General features: G+C 44.2%; 1 protein-coding gene across 2 annotated transcripts in view; it reads right to left on the minus strand.

Moving 5' to 3' along the window:
* Positions 1-2,186: 2,186 nt before the first annotated feature.
* LOC128699867 (zinc finger protein 271-like) overlaps positions 2,187-22,291 on the minus strand; it is a 107,547-nt gene continuing 87,442 nt past the window's right edge. For both annotated transcript variants that reach the window (XM_070086867.1, XM_070086868.1), the window contains exons 2-3: positions 21,021-21,155; positions 2,187-9,225 (exon numbers count right to left, since the gene is read on the minus strand). In XM_070086867.1, the coding sequence (XP_069942968.1) occupies positions 4,997-6,112 (1,116 nt within the window). In that variant the 5' untranslated portion in view covers positions 6,113-9,225; positions 21,021-21,155 and the 3' untranslated portion in view covers positions 2,187-4,996. The remainder of the gene's footprint in view (positions 9,226-21,020; positions 21,156-22,291) is intronic.

Here is a 22,291-nt window from a genome sequence, read left to right on the forward strand (position 1 = left end):
TGCATCTTTACTTCTTGCTTCTTCTGCCTCTACATCTTTACTTCTTACTTCCTCTGCCTCTACATCTTTACTTCTTGCTTCCTCTGCCTTTGCATCTTTACTTCTTGCTCTTTACTTCTTGCTTCCTCTGCCTTTGCATCTTTACTTCTTGCTTCCTCTGCCTCTGCATCTTTACTTCTTGCTTCCTCTGCCTCTACATCTTTACTTCTTGCTTCCTCTGCCTCTGCATCTTTACTTCTTGCTTCCTCTGCCTTTGCATCTTTACTTCTTGCTTCCTCTGCCTTTGCATCTTTACTTCTTGCTTCCTCTGCCTTTGCATCTTTACTTCTTGCTTCCTCTGCCTTTGCATCTTTACTTCTTGCTTCTTCTGCCTCTACATCTTTACTTCTTGCTTCCTCTGCCTCTACATCTTTACTTCTTGCTTCCTCTGCCTTTGCATCTTTACTTCTTGCTTCCTCTGCCTCTACATCTTTACTTCTTGCTTCCTCTGCCTCTACATCTTTACTTCTTGCTTCCTCTGCCTCTACATCTTTACTTCTTGCCTCTACATCTTTACTTCTTGCTTCCTCTGCCTCTGCATCTTTACTTCTGCTCTGCCTCTACATCTTTTCTTCTTGCTTCCTCTACATCTTTACTTCTTGCTTCCTCTGCCTCTACATCTTTACTTCTTGCTTCCTCTGCCTTTACATCTTTACTTCTTGCTTCCTCTGCCTCTACATCTTTACTTCTTGCTTCCTCTGCCTCTACATCTTTACTTCTTGCTTCCTCTGCATCTTTACTTCTTGCTTCCTCTGCCTTTACATCTTTACTTCTTGCTTCCTCTGCCTCTACATCTTTACTTCTTGCTTCCTCTGCCTCTACATCTTTACTTCTTGCTTCCTCTGCCTCTGCATCTTTACTTCTTGCTTCCTCTGCTTCTTTACTTCTTTCTTCCTCTGCTTCTTTACTTCTTGCTTCCTCTGCCTTTACATCTTTACTTCTTGCTTCTTTACTTCTGCCTCTGCATCTTTACTTCTTGCTACATCTTTACTTCTTGCCTCTTCATCTTTACTTCTTGCTTTCTCTGCCTCTGCATCTTTACTTCTTGCTTCCTCTGCCTCTACATCTTTACTTCTTGCTTCCTCTGCCTCTGCCTCTACACATCTTTACTTCTTGCTTCTTGCTTCCTCTGCCTCTACATCTTTACTTCTTGCTTCCTCTGCCTCTACATCTTTACTTCTTGCTTCCTCTGCCTCTACATCTTTACTTCTTGCTTCTTCTGCCTCTGCATCTTTACTTCTTGCTTCCTCTGCCTCTGCATCTTTACTTCTTGCTTCCTCTGCCTCTACATCTTTACTTCTTGCTTCCTCTGCCTCTACATCTTTACTTCTTGCTTCCTCTGCCTCTACATCTTTACTTCTTGCTTCCTCTGCCTCTGCATCTTTACTTCTTGCTTATTCTGCCTCTGCATCCTCTGCCTCTGCATCTTTACTTCTTGCTTCCTCTGCCTCTACATCTTTACTTCTTGCTTCCTCTGCCTCTACATCTTTACTTCTTGCTTCCTCTGCCTCTACATCTTTACTTCTTGCTTCCTCTGCCTCTGCATCTTTACTTCTTGCTTCCTCTGCCTCTGCATCTTTACTTCTTGCTTCCTCTGCCTCTACATCTTTACTTCTTGCTTCCTCTGCCTTTGCATCTTTACTTCTTGCTTCTTCTGCCTCTACATCTTTACTTCTTGCTTCCTCTGCCTTTGCATCTTTACTTCTTGCTTCCTCTGCCTTTGCATCTTTACTTCTTGCTTCCTCTGCCTTTGCATCTTTACTTCTTGCTTCTTCTGCCTCTGCATCTTTACTTCTTGCTTCTTCTGCCTCTGCATCTTTACTTCTTGCTTCCTCTGCCTCTGCATCTTTACTTCTTGCTTCCTCTGCCTCTGCATCTTTACTTCTTGCTTCCTCTGCCTCTACATCTTTACTTCTTGCTTCCTCTGCCTCTACATCTTTACTTCTTGCTTCCTCTGCCTCTACATCTTTACTTCTTGCTTCCTCTGCCTCTACATCTTTACTTCTTGCTTCCTCTGCCTCTACATCTTTACTTCTTGCTTCTTCTGCCTCTACATCTTTACTTCTTGCTTCCTCTGCCTCTACATCTTTACTTCTTGCTTCCTCTGAGAGGATGATGGTGTGCCATTCTGATTTTATTCAATAAACACCCTGCCACTCACCTCTCACACATTAATATTAATATTTTAAGGTAAGTAATAAGTGAACTCTGTGTGTATCTTACCTTTCATTGTGTTTTTAATGCCTATTTTTATTGCTAACTTAATATAAGTTAGTGTAAACTTGTTGTCTGGCATTTATTGCATATTTTATATGCTCTGATAATAATACTTGTGGAGCCGGGTGGAGGGACAACATTACGTTTTCTCTGTTCAGCCATCAGAGAAAACGTGTATGAATCTGCGTTTGGCAAGGCCACTCCCCCACTCCGCTTTTGTTTACAATTTTCGGCATGAATTATTCATTACTTCTACCTTCGTTTATGATGGCATCTAAAGGTAGTTGTTAGAAATGATTAAATTCAGTGAACAAGGCATGTCGATGTTAATAATATGGCTCTGGGCCACAGTGTAAGTAGCCGGTAGGTGTAGCCCAGGCTACACCTACTGGCTACCTACAATGACTTTATACAAATAAATACTACTTACCTCTCTTCCTATATTAAGACTACACATATTTTAAGGTAAATAATGAGTGTACTGTATGTGCATTTTACCTCTCTGGGATGTTTTAAATATTGTATATTAAGTATGAGATGGGGAGCCAGTGCTACCTACACCTGGGCTACCTGCACCTGACTTCCTACAAGTACTACTCACCTCTCTCCCTACATTAAGATTACAAATACTTTAAGATAAGTAATGAATTTACTGTGACTGTATTTTACTTTGTGTGTTTTTAATACCTAGTTCTATTACTAACTTAATATAATTTAGTGTAAACTTGTTGTCTGGCATTTATATGCATTTATAAATGGAAAAAATGGAGTTCTGCCTTCCGGCGATGTCTGCTTTCCGGCGACAGCCTGGAACCTAACCCGCCGTATAAGTGGGGCCCTACTGTTTTTTTTCAATATTTGAAAGTATGTAAAAAAGCAGATCTTCTTTTTTTTTTTTTACATTTGAAAACGTGTAAAAAACTTCAATCTACATTTTTTTTGTTATATTTGAAAATATGCAAAAAAAAAACGTAATCTACTTTTGGAGCACTACGCATGTGAACATAGATCTGCTTGGACCGTTTATGGGTTAATGTCACCTTTGCACCATTTATAACATTTCTGGTATATTTTTAAATGTTTATACAGTAGTGTACTGCATACTGAAATAAACAGAATTGAGGAAATCAGGTATGAATACTCCTAAGTCCGAGGCATCGGTAAACGAGTACGTCGCTAAGTGAGAAGAGGCTGTATTATTTCTGTTGCATATATAGTCTTAACCCTTTGACTGTCGCGGCTGTATATATACGTCTTACGAGGTACCATGTTTGACGTATATATACTCATAAATTCTAGCGGCTTCAAATCAAGCAGAAAGCTGGTAGGCCCACATGTGAGAAAATGGGTCTGTGTGGTCAGTGTGCACCATATAAAAAAAATCTTGGAGCATGCATTGCATAATGAGAAAAAAAAAACTCCGACCGTTTTTTTAATTAAAATGCCGACTTTGTGGTCTATTTTCATATAGTATTTATGGTTGTATTCTCGTTTTCTTGGTCTCATTTGATAGAATGGAAAATATATTATAGAAATAGAGGTGATTTTGATTGATTTTACTATAAAAAGAACCTGGAAATGGTGCTCAAAGAATGGGAAATGTTTGATTTTTGCCCATGTTCAAAAGTAAACAAATGATGTCATTTTCCAATAAATATCCAACTAGCCATTCTAATATGCAGTCTAGAATGGGTTGATGTTATTTATATAATTATTACAGTATTGCAGTAGTCTGCATAACAGTATATCTTCTATTTTTTGTTTGAATAAAAATTCAAAATAGAATGCAAGAGTAATATCACAGGGGCCTGGAAACATGATTGATGAACAAAGAAAATGTTATTTTAGAGCCAGGAATGTCTGCATTGTTCATTCTGGTCCATATTTTGAAATTGTCATATTTTTTAATTTTCGTGAAATTGGCCAAATTGCAAATTTCTGACCATGTTATTGGGTAGTTGAAATCAGTAAATGGGCAGTTTCTTGTACTCAATCGATAGAAAAAATGGAGTTCTAAAGAAATAGCTATGAGTTTGGTCGACTGGAACAATGGGCTCAAAGTGGACGAAATTGCAGATTTGTAAATATCGCCAAGAGCGCTAACTTCGCGAGAGCATAATTCCGTCAGTTTTCCATCAAATTTCGTTTTTTTTGGTGTCATTACAATCAGGAAAAGATTCTCTATCATTTCATAAGAAATTTTTTTTTTTTTTTTTTTAAATTTTGCGACACCAGGAGACACCTCAGGATTGGGGGTTGCGACAGTCAAGGGGTTAAGCAACAAAAACAGCATTATTTTTATTTTTGTAAGATCTGGACATCTTAAAAAAAAGCTGTTAAGCTTTTAGCAGGGTCCCAGGAACGTAACCCTATTTTCCCTTTAAGTTCTTCAGTTTATATAACACGGATTAATCTAACACAGCGTTTTCAGGAATGTAACTACAGTGTAATACATATAAGGGTCTACTGAAACTCCAAAATTTTATATTATAGTTTCTCTCATGATTATTTTTTATATTCAAGAGCAAATGTTAAACCAATATGGGTCATACAACACGGAAAATGCGAGGGATGTAGGGTAATCATATTTGATCCAAGGAAAGTGAGGGGTTACTCAAATTGCCTGAATCATGGCAACCCTCTTTAAAAGGAATTCTCTGATGAGTGAACTATAATGTGTTGTATTAGATCTGATTTATGTGATAAGTCTTTTAGACATTCAGAACACAAATAGTTTTTCTCATGAATGAACTTTCATGTGTTGTATAAGTTGCGATTTTTGTTTAAAGTCTTTTAGACATTCAGAACACTGATAGGGTTTTTCTTGTGCATGAACTCTCATGTGCTGTATTATATTTGATTTACGTGAAAAGTCTTTTAGACATTCAGAACACTTAAATGGTTTTTCTTGAGTATGAACTTTCATGTGTTGTATTAGCTGTGATCTTAGTGAAAAGTCTTTTAGACACTCAGAACAATGAAATGGTTTTTCTTGTGTATGAACTTTCATGTGTCGTATTAGATGTGATCTCTGGGAATAGTCTTTTAGACATTCAGAACACTGATACGGTTTTTTTGGTGAATGATATTTCAAGTGTCGTATTAGATACGATCTCTGAGAAAAGTCTTTTAGACATTCAGAACACTGAAATGGTTTTTCTTGTTTATGAACTTTCATGTGTTGTATTAGATATGATCTCTGTGAAAAGTCTTTTAGACATTCAGAACACTGATACGTTTTTGCTGAATGAACTCCCATGTGTCGTATTAGGGATGATTTCCGTGTAAAGCCTTTCAGACATTGCGAACACTGATGTGGTTTTTCTTGTGAGTGAATACTCATGTGTCGTGTTAGATATGATCTCTGTGAGAATTCTTTTTGACATTCTGAACAGTGATATGGTTTTTCTTGTGAATGAACTCTCATGTGTTGTATTAGGGTTGTTCTCTGTGAAAAGCCTTTTAGACATTCTGAACAATGATATGGTTTTTCTTTTAAATGAATTCTCATGTGTTCTATTAGGTTTGATTTCCGTGAAAAGTCTTTTAGACATTCTGAACACTGATATGGTTTTTCTTGTGTATGAATTCTCATGTGTTGTATTAGATGTGATCTCTGTGAAAAATCTTTTAGACACTCAGAACACTTATATGGTTTTTCTTGTGTATGAACTCTCATGTGCTGTATTAGATGTGATTTCTGTGAAAAACCTTTTAAACATTCAGAACAATGATATGGTTTTTCTTGTGTGTGAACTCTTATGTGTTGTATTAGATGTGATCTCTGCAAGAAGTCTTTTAGACATTCAGAACACTGATATGTTTGTTTCCTTAAAGGAACTCTCATGCACTGCATCTTATTTTTTTGTCTTGAAAGTCATTTAGGCACTCAACCTTTTCACTGTTATGACCCAAAAATTAAAAGCAACATTTGATGGAAAACTTATACAACAACAATTTTGCTTACTATACATCCAATTTCAGCCTATTTCATTGTTTAACCCAACACAATTGCTAGCCAATACTATACCTTCTGTTCTATTGAATGAGTACGAGAAACCAGCTATTTAAGTATCAGAAGATAATTTGACTTTTATTACAAATTCAAAATCTAGTTTAAAAACAGAGTCTATAACAAACGCTGGGTAACTCTGGCATACATCTCAGTCTGTTAGTCAGAAATTGCTGGAGAAACCAGAACTGACAACCCTGTAATCCCAAAGTCTGGAGAGAGCAAACAACATAAAGCCTCCACAGTGTGTCATAAACTCTCTCCAGGTTGAAAAGGACTGCTTCAAAAACACAGATATTAGAACAGTGATAGCTGTGAGGTGATTATGCTAGGTAGCAGAGTTTTACTGCTAGTTGAGGAGAGAGTAATGATGATGAGAATGAACTAGAGAGGAAAATGATGAACAGGATTGTTATAATATTAGTTGGACCATAAAGCTTATTAACTAATTTTTTTTTTTTTTTTTTGACTACCTCATATTAGTAAGAGAGTAAAATAAATAATATTTGAAATTTGCCACTATTTACCTGTCTAGACTTAAGTGTTCTGTAAGTATTAGGCTAAGTCTGCCCGAAATGCCCTGACATGATAGTGGCTTTCTTTGTACCAATCAAATTATGAAATGTAATCACACATTATAACCTCTGCAAATAATAAACTTTTGTATTTGCATTTGTATTTTGTAGTGATGATAGTGGATGGACAATAATAAAGGAGAACAGATTAGTGATGATGAAGAACAGTGAAGGTATTCCAGCTACTAAAGCAACCTTGCCTTAGGTCATTAATTATGTCCCCAGGCTTCTCCTATATAACTCCATATTCCCTTGATTGGTAAAATATAACCAAAAATGATTGGATGCATTTTAAGCCATCCCAAAAATTGAAGCAGACTCAGGGAAAATGTATAAAACACACAAAAGGACTATCAAGGGTCCTATCCTTCCTTAGGAAAATTGCCAAAATTCCAACATTTCTGCCATTTTTGAGCCCTATTTCTAACTACTTCTAGTTTCAAACTAAACAAAATCATCATCTCTCTCTCTCTCTCTCACTAGTAAGTCTTCTCTTCTATCAATTAACACCAATAAACAGCAAAATAAAACCATAAAAATAACCCTAGAAATTCACCAGAAAATTGCTATTTTAAACCAAAACACAGGATCAGAAGTTTGCTTTTCCAAAATCACGCACAGTTCAGATGCATTCTCTCATGTCTAGGCTATAAATTACCACTAAAATCATATGTGAGGCTGCTGTACTTAAAACGCAGATCTATGTGACACTGACATCAATAACAAAGATTGACGTGGAGACAATGAAAGGGTTAATTCCGATATTGTATTTTTACACAATGGCCTCTTATATAATGTACATTTTGAAATTTTAAATGGTAGAATATTTATGAGAAAGATCACTGAGAGACACTGGCAACATTGCTCTCTCAGTATTTCTTCTTCTTTGTAGAATATATATTTATAAATAAATTTAAAAGTAAAAATAAACTTAAAGTAAAATAAACTAAAAATATATAATTATTTTAATCTTTAAATAAAATAATTTTCTGACTTACATTGAGCATGAGAGGTTATAAGGTGCATGTTCAAATTACATCTGGCAAGAACAATATAGTGGCATATGTCTATAAATAATTCAATGAAATAATTTATAAATTAGATTTGTGATTTTTCAACTTTCTTAAATAAAGACTAAACAGTCAACAAAATATTGTCTCTGTTATGATTAACTACAGCATAGAACATCAACATGAGTGAACACATCAACAACAGCACATAGCATCAAGAAGAGTGAACACATCAACAACAGCACATAGCATCAACATGAGTGAACACATCAACAACAGCACATAGCATCAACATGACTGAACACATCAACAACAGCACATCGCATCAAGAAGAGTGAACACATCAACAACAGCACATAGCATCAAGAAGAGTGAACACATCAACAACAGCACATAGCATCAAGAAGAGTGAACACATCAACAACAGCACATCGCATCAAGAAGAGTGAACACATCAACAACAGCACATAGCATCAAGAAGAGTGAACACATCAACAACAGCACATAGCATCAAGAAGAGTGAACACATCAACAACAGCACATAGCATCAAGAAGAGTGAACACATCAACAACAGCACATAGCATCAACGTGAGTGAACACATCAACAACAGCACATAGCATCAACATGAGTGTCAACATTTAAAAATAAAATATTATGGAGACAGGCAAACATGTATTATGATAATGATAGTAAAAGATAATACTGAAATACTTTCAGAATATATGATTAGCAAAAACTGTTTTTTCAAATGATTAATAAGATAATGGAGGCAGCTATAAGACTACAAGTAAGATGTAAGAACTGTGTGAAGATTAAATATCTGAAATAAAGAAAGTAATATAGAGGATGAATTAAAATTTCCTGGTCACAGTCAAGAAATAAAATTCCTGAGTGATATAAGTAATAAATTCAGCAACATCGGTTACATAAAATAACAAAGACAACTAAATATGTTATTACTTCTAGTGGTTAAAAATGTAACAGATTTTTTGAAAATATAATATAGTTAAATATTACTAAAGAATAAATCAACACTTTATTAAGACTTAATACTGCAATCATATAATAAAGCAACTAAATATTTATAGAATAAGTTAATAAACTTTAGTGTGATGGATGGTGATAATGCAAGAACAGTACTATACTAATATAAGAACAGCAGTATTTCAGTAAGTGAACTTATATCCAGCAGATGCTGTGTGGACATAAATGTCAGAATAACGATGTGAGCTGCATGATGCAAGTACACTTACTCATAATGTATTTATGACAATGTGATCAATATTGCTTACACTATTTCTGCCACTTATAATACTTTCACTGTACTGAGTGTTGACAATGTATGCATAATTTTCAGTTGAGACGCTGACCTGCAGGAGGAGAGGATATATTAGCCAAGAACTAAGAATTAATTTTCTTTATACAGATATTTTGTCAATTTTGTTTAAGTTATTTTTAACCATTTCACAGTTGAGATCCCAAAATTAACAATTCTTACATTGTGAATGTTGTTGTGGCCACAACAACACACTTCCTGTGACACCATTACACTGTGAGCGTTGTTAAGGCCACAACATCATTGTGCTTGTGATACCATAACATTGTGAGTGTTATTAAGACCACAACACTGTCCCTGTGATACCATTACACTGTGAGCATCATTGTGGCCACAACATCACTATGCCTATGATACCATTACATTGTGAGAGTTGTTGAGGCCACAACATCACTGTCCCTGTGATACCATTACATTGTGAGCATCATTGTGGCCATAACATAACTATGCCTGCAATACAATTACATTGTGAGCGGTGTTGTGGCCACAACATCACAATGCATGTGATACCATCACAAAAAATATTAGTATGGAATAAACACAAATAAATAAATAAGAAACAAAAGGGAGAAGCAGTGGGAGGGAGGAAGTGAAGAAGCAGTGGGAGAAAGGAAGTAAAGGAGAAACAGTGGAAAGAAGGAAGTGAAGGAGAAGCAGCGAAAGGAAGAAAGTGAAGGAGAAGCAGTGAGAGGAAGAAAGTGAAGGAGAAACAGTGGGATGAAGGAAGTGAAGGAGAACCAGCAGTAGGAAGGAAGTGAAGGAGAAGCAGCAGGAGCAAAGAAGTGAAGATGAAGCAGTGGGATGAAGGAAAAGAAGGAGAAGCAGAGGTAGGAAGTGAAGGAGAAGCAGTGGGAGGAAGGAAGTGAAGGAGTAGTAGTGGTAGGAAGGAAGTGAAGCAAAAGCAGAGAGAGGAAGGAAGTGAAGGAGAAGCAGTGGGAGGAAGGAAGTGAAGGAGAAGCAGTGGGAGGAAGGAAGTGAAGGAGAAGCAGTGGAAGTGAAGGAAAAGCAGTGAAAGGAGGTGAAGGAAAAAATTGGAAGGAAGTGAAGAAGCAGTGGAAGGAAGTGAAGGAGAAACAGTGGCAGGAAGGAAGTGAAGGAGAAGCAGAGGGAGGAAGTGAAGGAGAACCAGTGGAAGGAAGTGAAGGAGAAAAGTAAGAGGGAGGATTCTTCTTTGTATGGATTGGAGTGTGATACTGACCCAGCCATGCTGGTTCACACTCCTTGGTGTGTGATACTGACCCAGCCATGCTGGTTCACACTCCTTGGTGTGTGATACTGACCCAGCCATGCTGGTTCACACTCCTTGGTGTGTGATACTGACCCAGCCATGCTGGTTCACACTCCCTGGTGTGTGATACTGACCCAGCCATGCTGGTTCACACTCCCTGGTGTGTGATACTGACCCAGCCATGCTGGTTCACACTCCCTGGTGTGTGATACTGACCCAGCCATGCTGGTTCACACTCCCTGGTGTGTGATACTGACCCAGCCATGCTGGTTCACACTCCTTGGTGTGTGATACTGACCCAGCCATGCTGGTTCACACTCCTTGGTGTGTGATACTGACCCAGCCATGCTGGTTCACACTCCTTGGTGTGTGATACTGACCCAGCCATGCTGGTTCACACTCCTTGGTGTGTGATACTGACCCAGCCATGCTGGTTCACACTCCTTGGTGTGTGATACTGACCCAGCCATGCTGGTTCACACTCCTTGGTGTGTGATACTGACCCAGCCATGCTGGTTCACACTCCCTGGTGTGTGATACTGACCCAGCCATGCTGGTTCACACTCCCTGGTGTGTGATACTGACCCAGCCATGCTGGTTCACACTCCCTGGTGTGTGATACTGACCCAGCCATGCTGGTTCACACTCCCTGGTGTGTGATACTGACCCAGCCATGCTGGTTCACACTCCCTGGTGTGTGATACTGACCCAGCCATGCTGGTTCACACTCCCTGGTGTGTGATACTGACCCAGCCATGCTGGTTCACACTCCCTGGTGTGTGATACTGACCCAGCCATGCTGGTTCACACTCCCTGGTGTGTGATACTGACCCAGCCATGCTGGTTCACACTCCTTGGTGTGTGATACTGACCCAGCCATGCTGGTTCACACTCCCTGGTGTGTGATACTGACCCAGCCATGCTGGTTCACACTCCCTGGTGTGTGATACTGACCCAGCCATGCTGGTTCACACTCCCTGGTGTGTGATACTGACCCAGCCATGCTGGTTCACACTCCCTGGTGTGTGATACTGACCCAGCCATGCTGGTTCACACTCCCTGGTGTGTGATACTGACCCAGCCATGCTGGTTCACACTCCCTGGTGTGTGATACTGACCCAGCCATGCTGGTTCACACTCCCTGGTGTGTGATACTGACCCAGCCATGCTGGTTCACACTCCCTGGTGTGTGATACTGACCCAGCCATGCTGGTTCACACTCCTTGGTGTGTGATACTGACCCAGCCATGCTGGTTCACACTCCCTGGTGTGTGATACTGACCCAGCCATGCTGGTTCACACTCCTTGGTGTGTGATACTGACCCAGCCATGCTGGTTCACACTCCTTGGTGTGTGATACTGACCCAGCCATGCTGGTTCACACTCCCTGGTGTGTGATACTGACCCAGCCATGCTGGTTCACACTCCCTGGTGTGTGATACTGACCCAGCCATGCTGGTTCACACTCCCTGGTGTGTGATACTGACCCAGCCATGCTGGTTCACACTCCCTGGTGTGTGATACTGACCCAGCCATGCTGGTTCACACTCCCTGGTGTGTGATACTGACCCAGCCATGCTGGTTCACACTCCTTGGTGTGTGATACTGACCCAGCCATGCTGGTTCACACTCCTTGGTGTGTGATACTGACCCAGCCATGCTGGTTCACACTCCCTGGTGTGTGATACTGACCCAGCCATGCTGGTTCACACTCCCTGGTGTGTGATACTGACCCAGCCATGCTGGTTCACACTCCCTGGTGTGTGATACTGACCCAGCCATGCTGGTTCACACTCCCTGGTGTGTGATACTGACCCAGCCATGCTGGTTCACACTCCCTGGTGTGTGATACTGACCCAGCCATGCTGGTTCACACTCCCTGGTGTGTGATACTGACCCAGCCATGCTGGTTCACACTCCCTGGTGTGTGATACTGACCCAGCCATGCTGGTTCACACTCCCTGGTGTGTGATACTGACCCAGCCATGCTGGTTCACACTCCCTGGTGTGTGATACTGACCCAGCCATGCTGGTTCACACTCCCTGGTGTGTGATACTGACCCAGCCATGCTGGTTCACACTCCCTGGTGTGTGATACTGACCCAGCCATGCTGGTTCACACTCCCTGGTGTGTGATACTGACCCAGCCATGCTGGTTCACACTCCCTGGTGTGTGATACTGACCCAGCCATGCTGGTTCACACTCCCTGGTGTGTGATACTGACCCAGCCATGCTGGTTCACACTCCCTGGTGTGTGATACTGACCCAGCCATGCTGGTTCACACTCCCTGGTGTGTGATACTGACCCAGCCATGCTGGTTCACACTCCCTGGTGTGTGATACTGACCCAGCCATGCTGGTTCACACTCCCTGGTGTGTGATACTGACCCAGCCATGCTGGTTCACACTCCCTGGTGTGTGATACTGACCCAGCCATGCTGGTTCACACTCCCTGGTGTGTGATACTGACCCAGCCATGCTGGTTCACACTCCCTGGTGTGTGATACTGACCCAGCCATGCTGGTTCACACTCCCTGGTGTGTGATACTGACCCAGCCATGCTGGTTCACACTCCCTGGTGTGTGATACTGACCCAGCCATGCTGGTTCACACTCCCTGGTGTGTGATACTGACCCAGCCATGCTGGTTCACACTCCCTGGTGTGTGATACTGACCCAGCCATGCTGGTTCACACTCCCTGGTGTGTGATACTGACCCAGCCATGCTGGTTCACACTCCCTGGTGTGTGATACTGACCCAGCCATGCTGGTTCACACTCCCTGGTGTGTGATACTGACCCAGCCATGCTGGTTCACACTCCCTGGTGTGTGATACTGACCCAGCCATGCTGGTTCACACTCCCTGGTGTGTGATACTGACCCAGCCATGCTGGTTCACACTCCCTGGTGTGTGATACTGACCCAGCCATGCTGGTTCACACTCCCTGGTGTGTGATACTGACCCAGCCATGCTGGTTCACACTCCCTGGTGTGTGATACTGACCCAGCCATGCTGGTTCACACTCCCTGGTGTGTGATACTGACCCAGCCATGCTGGTTCACACTCCCTGGTGTGTGATACTGACCCAGCCATGCTGGTTCACACTCCCTGGTGTGTGATACTGACCCAGCCATGCTGGTTCACACTCCCTGGTGTGTGATACTGACCCAGCCATGCTGGTTCACACTCCCTGGTGTGTGATACTGACCCAGCCATGCTGGTTCACACTCCCTGGTGTGTGATACTGACCCAGCCATGCTGGTTCACACTCCCTGGTGTGTGATACTGACCCAGCCATGCTGGTTCACACTCCCTGGTGTGTGATACTGACCCAGCCATGCTGGTTCACACTCCCTGGTGTGTGATACTGACCCAGCCATGCTGGTTCACACTCCCTGGTGTGTGATACTGACCCAGCCATGCTGGTTCACACTCCTTGGTGTGTGATACTGACCCAGCCATGCTGGTTCACACTCCCTGGTGTGTGATACTGACCCAGCCATGCTGGTTCACACTCCTTGGTGTGTGATACTGACCCAGCCATGCTGGTTCACACTCCTTGGTGTGTGATACTGACCCAGCCATGCTGGTTCACACTCCTTGGTGTGTGATACTGACCCAGCCATGCTGGTTCACACTCCTTGGTGTGTGATACTGACCCAGCCATGCTGGTTCACACTCCTTGGTGTGTGATACTGACCCAGCCATGCTGGTTCACACTCCTTGGTGTGTGATACTGACCCAGCCATGCTGTTCACACTCCTTGGTGTGTGATACTGACCCAGCCACTCACACTTGGTGTGTGATACTGACCCAGCCATGCTGGTTCACACTCCTTGGTGTGTGATACTGACCCAGCCATGCTGGTTCACACTCCTTGGTGTGTGATACTGACCCAGCCATGCTGGTTCACACTCCTTGGTGTGTGATACTGACCCAGCCATGCTGGTTCACACTCCCTGGTGTGTGATACTGACCCAGCCATGCTGGTTCACACTCCTTGGTGTGTGATACTGACCCAGCCATGCTGGTTCACACTCCTTGGAGTGTGATACTGACCCAGCCATGCTGGTTCACACTCCTTGGTGTGTGATACTGACCCAGCCATGCTGGTTCACACTCCTTGGAGTGTGATACTGACCCAGCCATGCTGGTTCACACTCCTTGGTGTGTGATACTGACCCAGCCATGCTGGTTCACACTCCCTGGTGTGTGATACTGACCCAGCCATGCTGGTTCACACTCCTTGGTGTGTGATACTGACCCAGCCATGCTGGTTCACACTCCCTGGTGTGTGATACTGACCCAGCCATGCTGGTTCACACTCCTTGGTGTGTGATACTGACCCAGCCATGCTGGTTCACACTCCCTGGTGTGTGATACTGACCCAGCCATGCTGGTTCACACTCCTTGGTGTGTGATACTGACCCAGCCATGCTGGTTCACACTCCTTGGTGTGTGATACTGACCCAGCCATGCTGGTTCACACTCCTTGGTGTGTGATACTGACCCAGCCATGCTGGTTCACACTCCTTGGTGTGTGATACTGACCCAGCCATGCTGGTTCACACTCCTTGGTGTGTGATACTGACCCAGCCATGCTGGTTCACACTCCTTGGTGTGTGATACTGACCCAGCCATGCTGGTTCACACTCCCTGGTGTGTGATACTGACCCAGCCATGCTGGTTCACACTCCTTGGTGTGTGATACTGACCCAGCAATGCTGGTTCACACTCCCTGGTGTGTGATACTGACCCAGCCATGCTGGTTCACACTCCTTGGTGTGTGATACTGACCCAGCCATGCTGGTTCACACTCCTTGGTGTGTGATACTGACCCAGCCATGCTGGTTCACACTCCTTGGTGTGTGATACTGACCCAGCCATGCTGGTTCACACTCCTTGGTGTGTGATACTGACCCAGCCATGCTGGTTCACACTACTTGGTGTGTGATACTGACCCAGCCATGCTGGTTCACACTCCTTGGTGTGTGATACTGACCCAGCCATGCTGGTTCACACTCCTTGGTGTGTGATACTGACCCAGCCATGCTGGTTCACACTCCTTGGTGTGTGATACTGACCCAGCCATGCTGGTTCACACTCCTTGGTGTGTGATACTGACCCAGCCATGCTGGTTCACACTCCCTGGTGTGTGATACTGACCCAGCCATGCTGGTTCACACTCCCTGGTGTGTGATACTGACCCAGCCATGCTGGTTCACACTACTTGGTGTGTGATACTGACCCAGCCATGCTGGTTCACACTCCTTGGTCTGTGATACTGACCCAGCCATGCTGGTTCACACTCCTTGGTGTGTGATACTGACCCAGCCATGCTGGTTCACACTCCTTGGTGTGTGATACTGACCCAGCCATGCTGGTTCACACTCCTTGGTGTGTGATACTGACCCAGCCATGCTGGTTCACACTCCTTGGTGTGTGATACTGACCCAGCCATGCTGGTTCACACTCCCTGGTGTGTGATACTGACCCAGCCATGCTGGTTCACACTCCCTGGTGTGTGATACTGACCCAGCCATGCTGGTTCACACTCCTTGGTGTGTGATACTGACCCAGCCATGCTGGTTCACACTCCTTGGTGTGTGATACTGACCCAGCCATGCTGGTTCACACTCCTTGGTGTGTGATACTGACCCAGCCATGCTGGTTCACACTCCTTGGTGTGTGATACTGACCCAGCCATGCTGGTTCACACTCCTTGGTGTGTGATACTGACCCAGCCATGCTGGTTCACACTCCCTGGTGTGTGATACTGACCCAGCCATGCTGGTTCACACTCCTTGGTGTGTGATACTGACCCAGCCATGCTGGTTCACACTCCTTGGTGTGTGATACTGACCCAGCCATGCTGGTTCACACTCCCTGGTGTGTGATACTGACCCAGCCATGCTGGTTCACACTCCTTGGTGTGTGATACTGACCCAGCCATGCTGGTTCACACTCCTTGGTGTGTGATACTGACCCAGCAATGCTGGTTCACACTCCTTGGTGTGTGATACTGACCCAGCCATGCTGGTTCACACTCCTTAGAGTGTGATACTGACCCAGCCATGCTGGTTCACACTCCCTGGTGTGTGATACTGACCCAGCCATGCTGGTTCACACTCCCTGGTGTGTGATACTGACCCAGCCATGCTGGTTCACACTCCTTGGAGTGTGATACTGATCCAGACGTGCTGGTTCACACTCCTTGGAGTGTGATACTGATTGAGCCATGCTGGTTCACACTCCTTGGAGTGTGATACTGACCCAGCCATGCTGGTTCATACTCCTTGGAGTGTGATACTGATCCAGCCATGCTGGTTCACACTCCTTGGAGTGTGATACTGACCCAGCCATGCTGGTTCACACTCTTTGGAGTGTGATACTGATTCAGACGTGCTGGTTCACACTCCTTGGAGTGTGATACTGATCCAGCCATGCTGGTTCACACTCCTTGGTGGGTGATACTGATCCAGCCATGTTGGTTCACACTCCTTGGTGGGTGATACTGATTGAGCCATGCTGACTCACATTCCTTGGTGTGTGATACTGACCTACCCATGCTAGTTCACACTCCTTGGTGTGTGATACTGATCCAGCCATGCTGGTTTGCACTCCTTTGTGTGTGATACTGATCCAGCCATGCTGGTTCACACTCACTGGTGTGTGATACTGACACAGCCATGAACGTTCACATACACTGATGCGTGATACTGACCCAGCCATGCTGGTTTACACTCCCTGGTCTGTGATACCTAGTAATGCTGGTTCACACTCCCTGGAGTGCGATACTGACCCAGCCATGCAGGTTCAAACTCCCTGGTGTGTGATACTGATCCAGCCATGCTGGTTTGCACTCCTTTGTGTGTGATACTGATCCAGCCATGCTGGTTCACACTCACTGGTGTGTGATACTGACACAGCCATGAACGTTCACATACACTGATGTGTGATACTGACCCAGCCATGCTGGTTTACACTCCCTGGTCTGTGATACCTAGTAATGCTGGTTCACACTCCCTGGAGTGCGATACTGACCCAGCCATGCAGGTTCAAACTCCCTGGTGTGTGATACTGACCCAGCCATGCTGGATCACACTCCCTGTTCTGTAATACTGACCCAGCCATGTTCGTTCACACTCCTTGGTCTGTGATACTGACCCAGCCATGCTGGTTCACACTCCTTGCTGCGTAATACTGATCCAGCCATGCCGGTTCACACTCCCTGGTGTGTGGTACTGACCCAGCCCTGCAGGTTCACATACACTGGTGTGTAATACTGACACTGCCATGCTGGTGCACACTTCCTGGTGTGTGATACTGACCCAGCGATGCTGGTTCACACTCCCTGGTGTTTGATACTGACCCAGCTATGCTGATTCACACTCCTTGGTCTGTGATACTGATCCAGCCATTCTGGTTCACTCTCCCTGGTGTGTGATACTGACCCAGCCATTCTGCTTCACACTTACTGGTGTGTGATACAGACCCAGCCATGCTGGTTCACTCTCCCTGGTGTGTGATACTGACCCAGCCATGCTGGTTCACTCTCCCTGGTGTGTGATACTGACCAAGCCATGTTGGTTCACTCTCCCTGGTGTATGATACTGGCCCAGCCATTCTGGTTCACACTCCTTGGCATGTGATACTGACCCAGCTATGCTGGTTCACACTCCTTGCTCTGATACTGACCCAGCCATGTTGGTTCACACTCCATGGTGTGTGATACTGACCCAGCCATGCTGGTTCACACTCCTTGGTGTGTGATACTGACCCAGCCATGCTGGTTCACACTCCCTGGTGTGTGATACTGACCCAGCCATGCTGGTTCACACTCCTTGGTGTGTGATACTGACCCAGCCATGCTGGTTCACACTCCTTGGTGTGTGATACTGACCCAGCAATGCTGGTTCACACTCCTTGGTGTGTGATACTGACCCAGCCATGCTGGTTCACACTCCCTGGTGTGTGATACTGACCCAGCCATGCTGGTTCACACTCCTTGGAGTGTGATACTGATCCAGACGTGCTGGTTCACACTCCTTGGAGTGTGATACTGATTGAGCCATGCTGGTTCACACTCCTTGGAGTGTGATACTGACCCAGCCATGCTGGTTCATACTCCTTGGAGTGTGATACTGATCCAGCCATGCTGGTTCACACTCCTTGGAGTGTGATACTGACCCAGCCATGCTGGTTCACACTCTTTGGAGTGTGATACTGATTCAGACGTGCTAGTTCACACTCCTTGGAGTGTGATACTGATCCAGCCATGCTGGTTCACACTCCTTGGTGGGTGATACTGATCCAGCCATGTTGGTTCACATTCCTTGGTGGGTGATACTGATTGAGCCATGCTGACTCACATTCCTTGGTGTGTGATACTGACCTACCCATGCTAGTTCACACTCCTTGGTGTGTGATACTGATCCAGCCATGCTGGTTTGCACTCCTTTGTGTGTGATACTGATCCAGCCATGCTGGTTCACACTCACTGGTGTGTGATACTGACACAGCCATGAACGTTCACATACACTGATGTGTGATACTGACCCAGCCATGCTGGTTTACACTCCCTGGTCTGTGATACCTAGTAATGCTGGTTCACACTCCCTGGAGTGCGATACTGACCCAGCCATGCAGGTTCAAACTCCCTGGTGTGTGATACTGATCCAGCCATGCTGGTTTGCACTCCTTTGTGTGTGATACTGATCCAGCCATGCTGGTTCACACTCACTGGTGTGTGATACTGACACAGCCATGAACGTTCACATACACTGATGTGTGATACTGACCCAGCCATGCTGGTTTACACTCCCTGGTCTGTGATACCTAGTAATGCTGGTTCACACTCCCTGGAGTGCGATACTGACCCAGCCATGCAGGTTCAAACTCCCTGGTGTGTGATACTGACCCAGCCATGCTGGATCACACTCCCTGTTCTGTAATACTGACCCAGCCATGTTCGTTCACACTCCTTGGTCTGTGATACTGACCCAGCCATGCTGGTTCACACTCCTTGCTGCGTAATACTGATCCAGCCATGCCGGTTCACACTCCCTGGTGTGTGGTACTGACTCAGCCCTGCAGGTTCACATACACTGGTGTGTAATACTGACACTGCCATGCTGGTGCACACTTCCTGGTGTGTGATACTGACCCAGCGATGCTGGTTCACACTCCCTTGTGTTTGATACTGACCCAGCTATGCTGATTCACACTCCTTGGTCTGTGATACTGATCCAGCCATTCTGGTTCACTCTCCCTGGTGTGTGATACTGACCCAGCCATTCTGCTTCACACTCCCTGGTGTGTGATACAGACCCAGCCATGCTGGTTCACTCTCCCTGGTGTGTGATACTGACCCAGCCATGCTGGTTCACTCTCCCTGGTGTGTGATACTGACCAAGCCATGTTGGTTCACTCTCCCTGGTGTATGATACTGGCCCAGCCATTCTGGTTCACACTCCTTGGCATGTGATACTGACCCAGCTATGCTGGTTCACACTCCTTGCTCTGATACTGACCCAGCCATGTTGGTTCACACTCCATGGTGTGTGATACTGGCCCAGCCATGCTGGTTCACACACCTTGGTGTGTGATACTGACCCAACCATGCTGGTTCACACTCCCTGGTGTGTGATACTGACCCAGCCATGCTGGTTCACACGACCTGGTGTGTGATACTGACCCAACCATGATTGTTCACACTCCCCAGTCTGTGATACTGACCCTAACATGCTGGTTCACACTCCTTGGTGTGTGATACTGATCCAGCAATGCTGGTTCACACTCCTTGCTGTGTGATACTGACCCAGCCATGCTGGTTCACACTCTTTGGTCTGTGATACTGATCCAGCCATGCTGGTTGACACTCCTTCCTGCATGATACTGACCCAGACATGCTGGTTCACACTCTTTGGTCTGTGATACTGATCCAGCCATGCTGGTTCACACTCCCTGGCATATAATACTGACCCAGCCATGCTGGTTCACACTTCCTGGTCTGTGATACTGACCCAGCCATGGTGGTTCACACTACCTTGTGTGTGATACTGAAACAACCATGCTGGTTCACACTCCTTGCTGTGTGATACTGACCCAGCCATGTTGGTTCACACACCCTGCTCTGTGATACTGACCCAGTCATGCTGATTCACACACCCTGATGTGTGTTTTCTGACCCAACCGTGGTGGTTCATACTCTGTTGTGTGCGTGTTTACTGACCCAGCCATGCTGGTTCATACTCTCTAGTGTGTGTTTACTGACTCAGCCATGCTATTTCACACTCTGTCGTGTGTGTTTACTGACCCAGTTATGCTGGTTCATACTCTCTGGTGTATGATACTGACCCAACCATGCTGGTTCACACTCTCTGGTATTTATTGACTCAGCCATACTGGTTCACACTCCCTGGTGTTGACTGAGTCAGCCATGCTGGTTCACACACTCAAGGTTAAGTCAATTTCTTGACAAAGCTCCAGGTATGTATATGTTAGATATCTTATAAGCAAGATAACTAAATCAAAGAGTAATTTAGACAGTGGTAATGAACAGGATTAAAAAGCAAACATAAATAAAAAGTATTCACACCTGCTATATAAAGGGATGCAGGAGAGTATGTCACATCATAGGTAGACATCCACATAGCAGCCAGGTAGTAGTCTCACAACAAGATACTTATGACAACTCCATGGAATCTCCACCACAATGAAGCAAATATGAGGCCTGCAAGAAACAATAATTTTAATGTTTTTTTTTTTTTTGCAAAAAAGAATTACAGACTTAGGCATGGAATAAAATAAATACAGTGCAGTGGACCTTCACTTAATGACCACTCACATAATGCAATTATTCAATCAAAAATAATGACCCAATTAATGACCTTTCACTTGTATGGTGACTAGATTCAAGGTTGACAATTGCCCCATCCCACTATATCAGCCATCAGTATACATTGTTTTCTCATTCTCTGCATCATCGGTAAAACTGTAAGGAAAATGCAGATATGTATACAGCAGGGCCCCACTTATACAGCAGGGCCCCACTTATACAGCAGGTTAGGTTCCGGGCTACTGCTATAAAGCAAAATTGCTGTAAAGTGAAATATGGCCTTTTTTTCATTTTTAAATGCATATAAAAGCCTGATCACATGTTTACATTATTATATTTTTAGTGAGAAATTGAGCTAGGCCTAAAAAATACTTACAGTAGCGCCCCACTTGTATGGTAGGTTAGGTTACAGGATATCGCTGTAAAGCAAAAATGGCCATAAAGTGATCACACTTGTTTCAATTATAAATACATATAAATGCTTCATAACATGTTTACACTATCATATATTAAGTTAGTAGTAGAACTAGGTATTAAAAACAATAAATCAACTCAAATCAAGTTTATTCTCTGAAAAGATTACAATGTGGGGTTTACACATTATAGGTTATTGTGTGGTTTACATACTATATAAAACTAATTACAGAGAGGGCCACTATCACACTTAACATGACTAGGCACTTCAGGCAGGCTAAGATTAATTCAAAACTCTACATTAGTACAGATTATGGAGCATATTGGTCTTAAGGTTAAGTAACTGCATTATAGCTCATAAATTTAGCTTTGTGAATGGTTTTGTTTTGGTACAATACATGTACATAGTTTCTATTGAAGCTCCTATATTGGAGTATCACAGGCAAACTTATGACTAGTTAAGATTCCTTAGGTAATAGTTGTATTACGTATTTCTATGTTTATAGTCAATTGGATGAGTGTAGGTGTGAACTGCGGGTAATCACAGATATCGACGGGAGGTCTAGGTAGTTTTTTATGTGTGTATGATACAAGAGAATAGGCAGTTTTCATGTAGT

This window comes from Cherax quadricarinatus, chromosome 20 (genome assembly GCF_038502225.1).
Source record: "Cherax quadricarinatus isolate ZL_2023a chromosome 20, ASM3850222v1, whole genome shotgun sequence".
NCBI lineage: Eukaryota > Metazoa > Arthropoda > Malacostraca > Decapoda > Parastacidae > Cherax > Cherax quadricarinatus.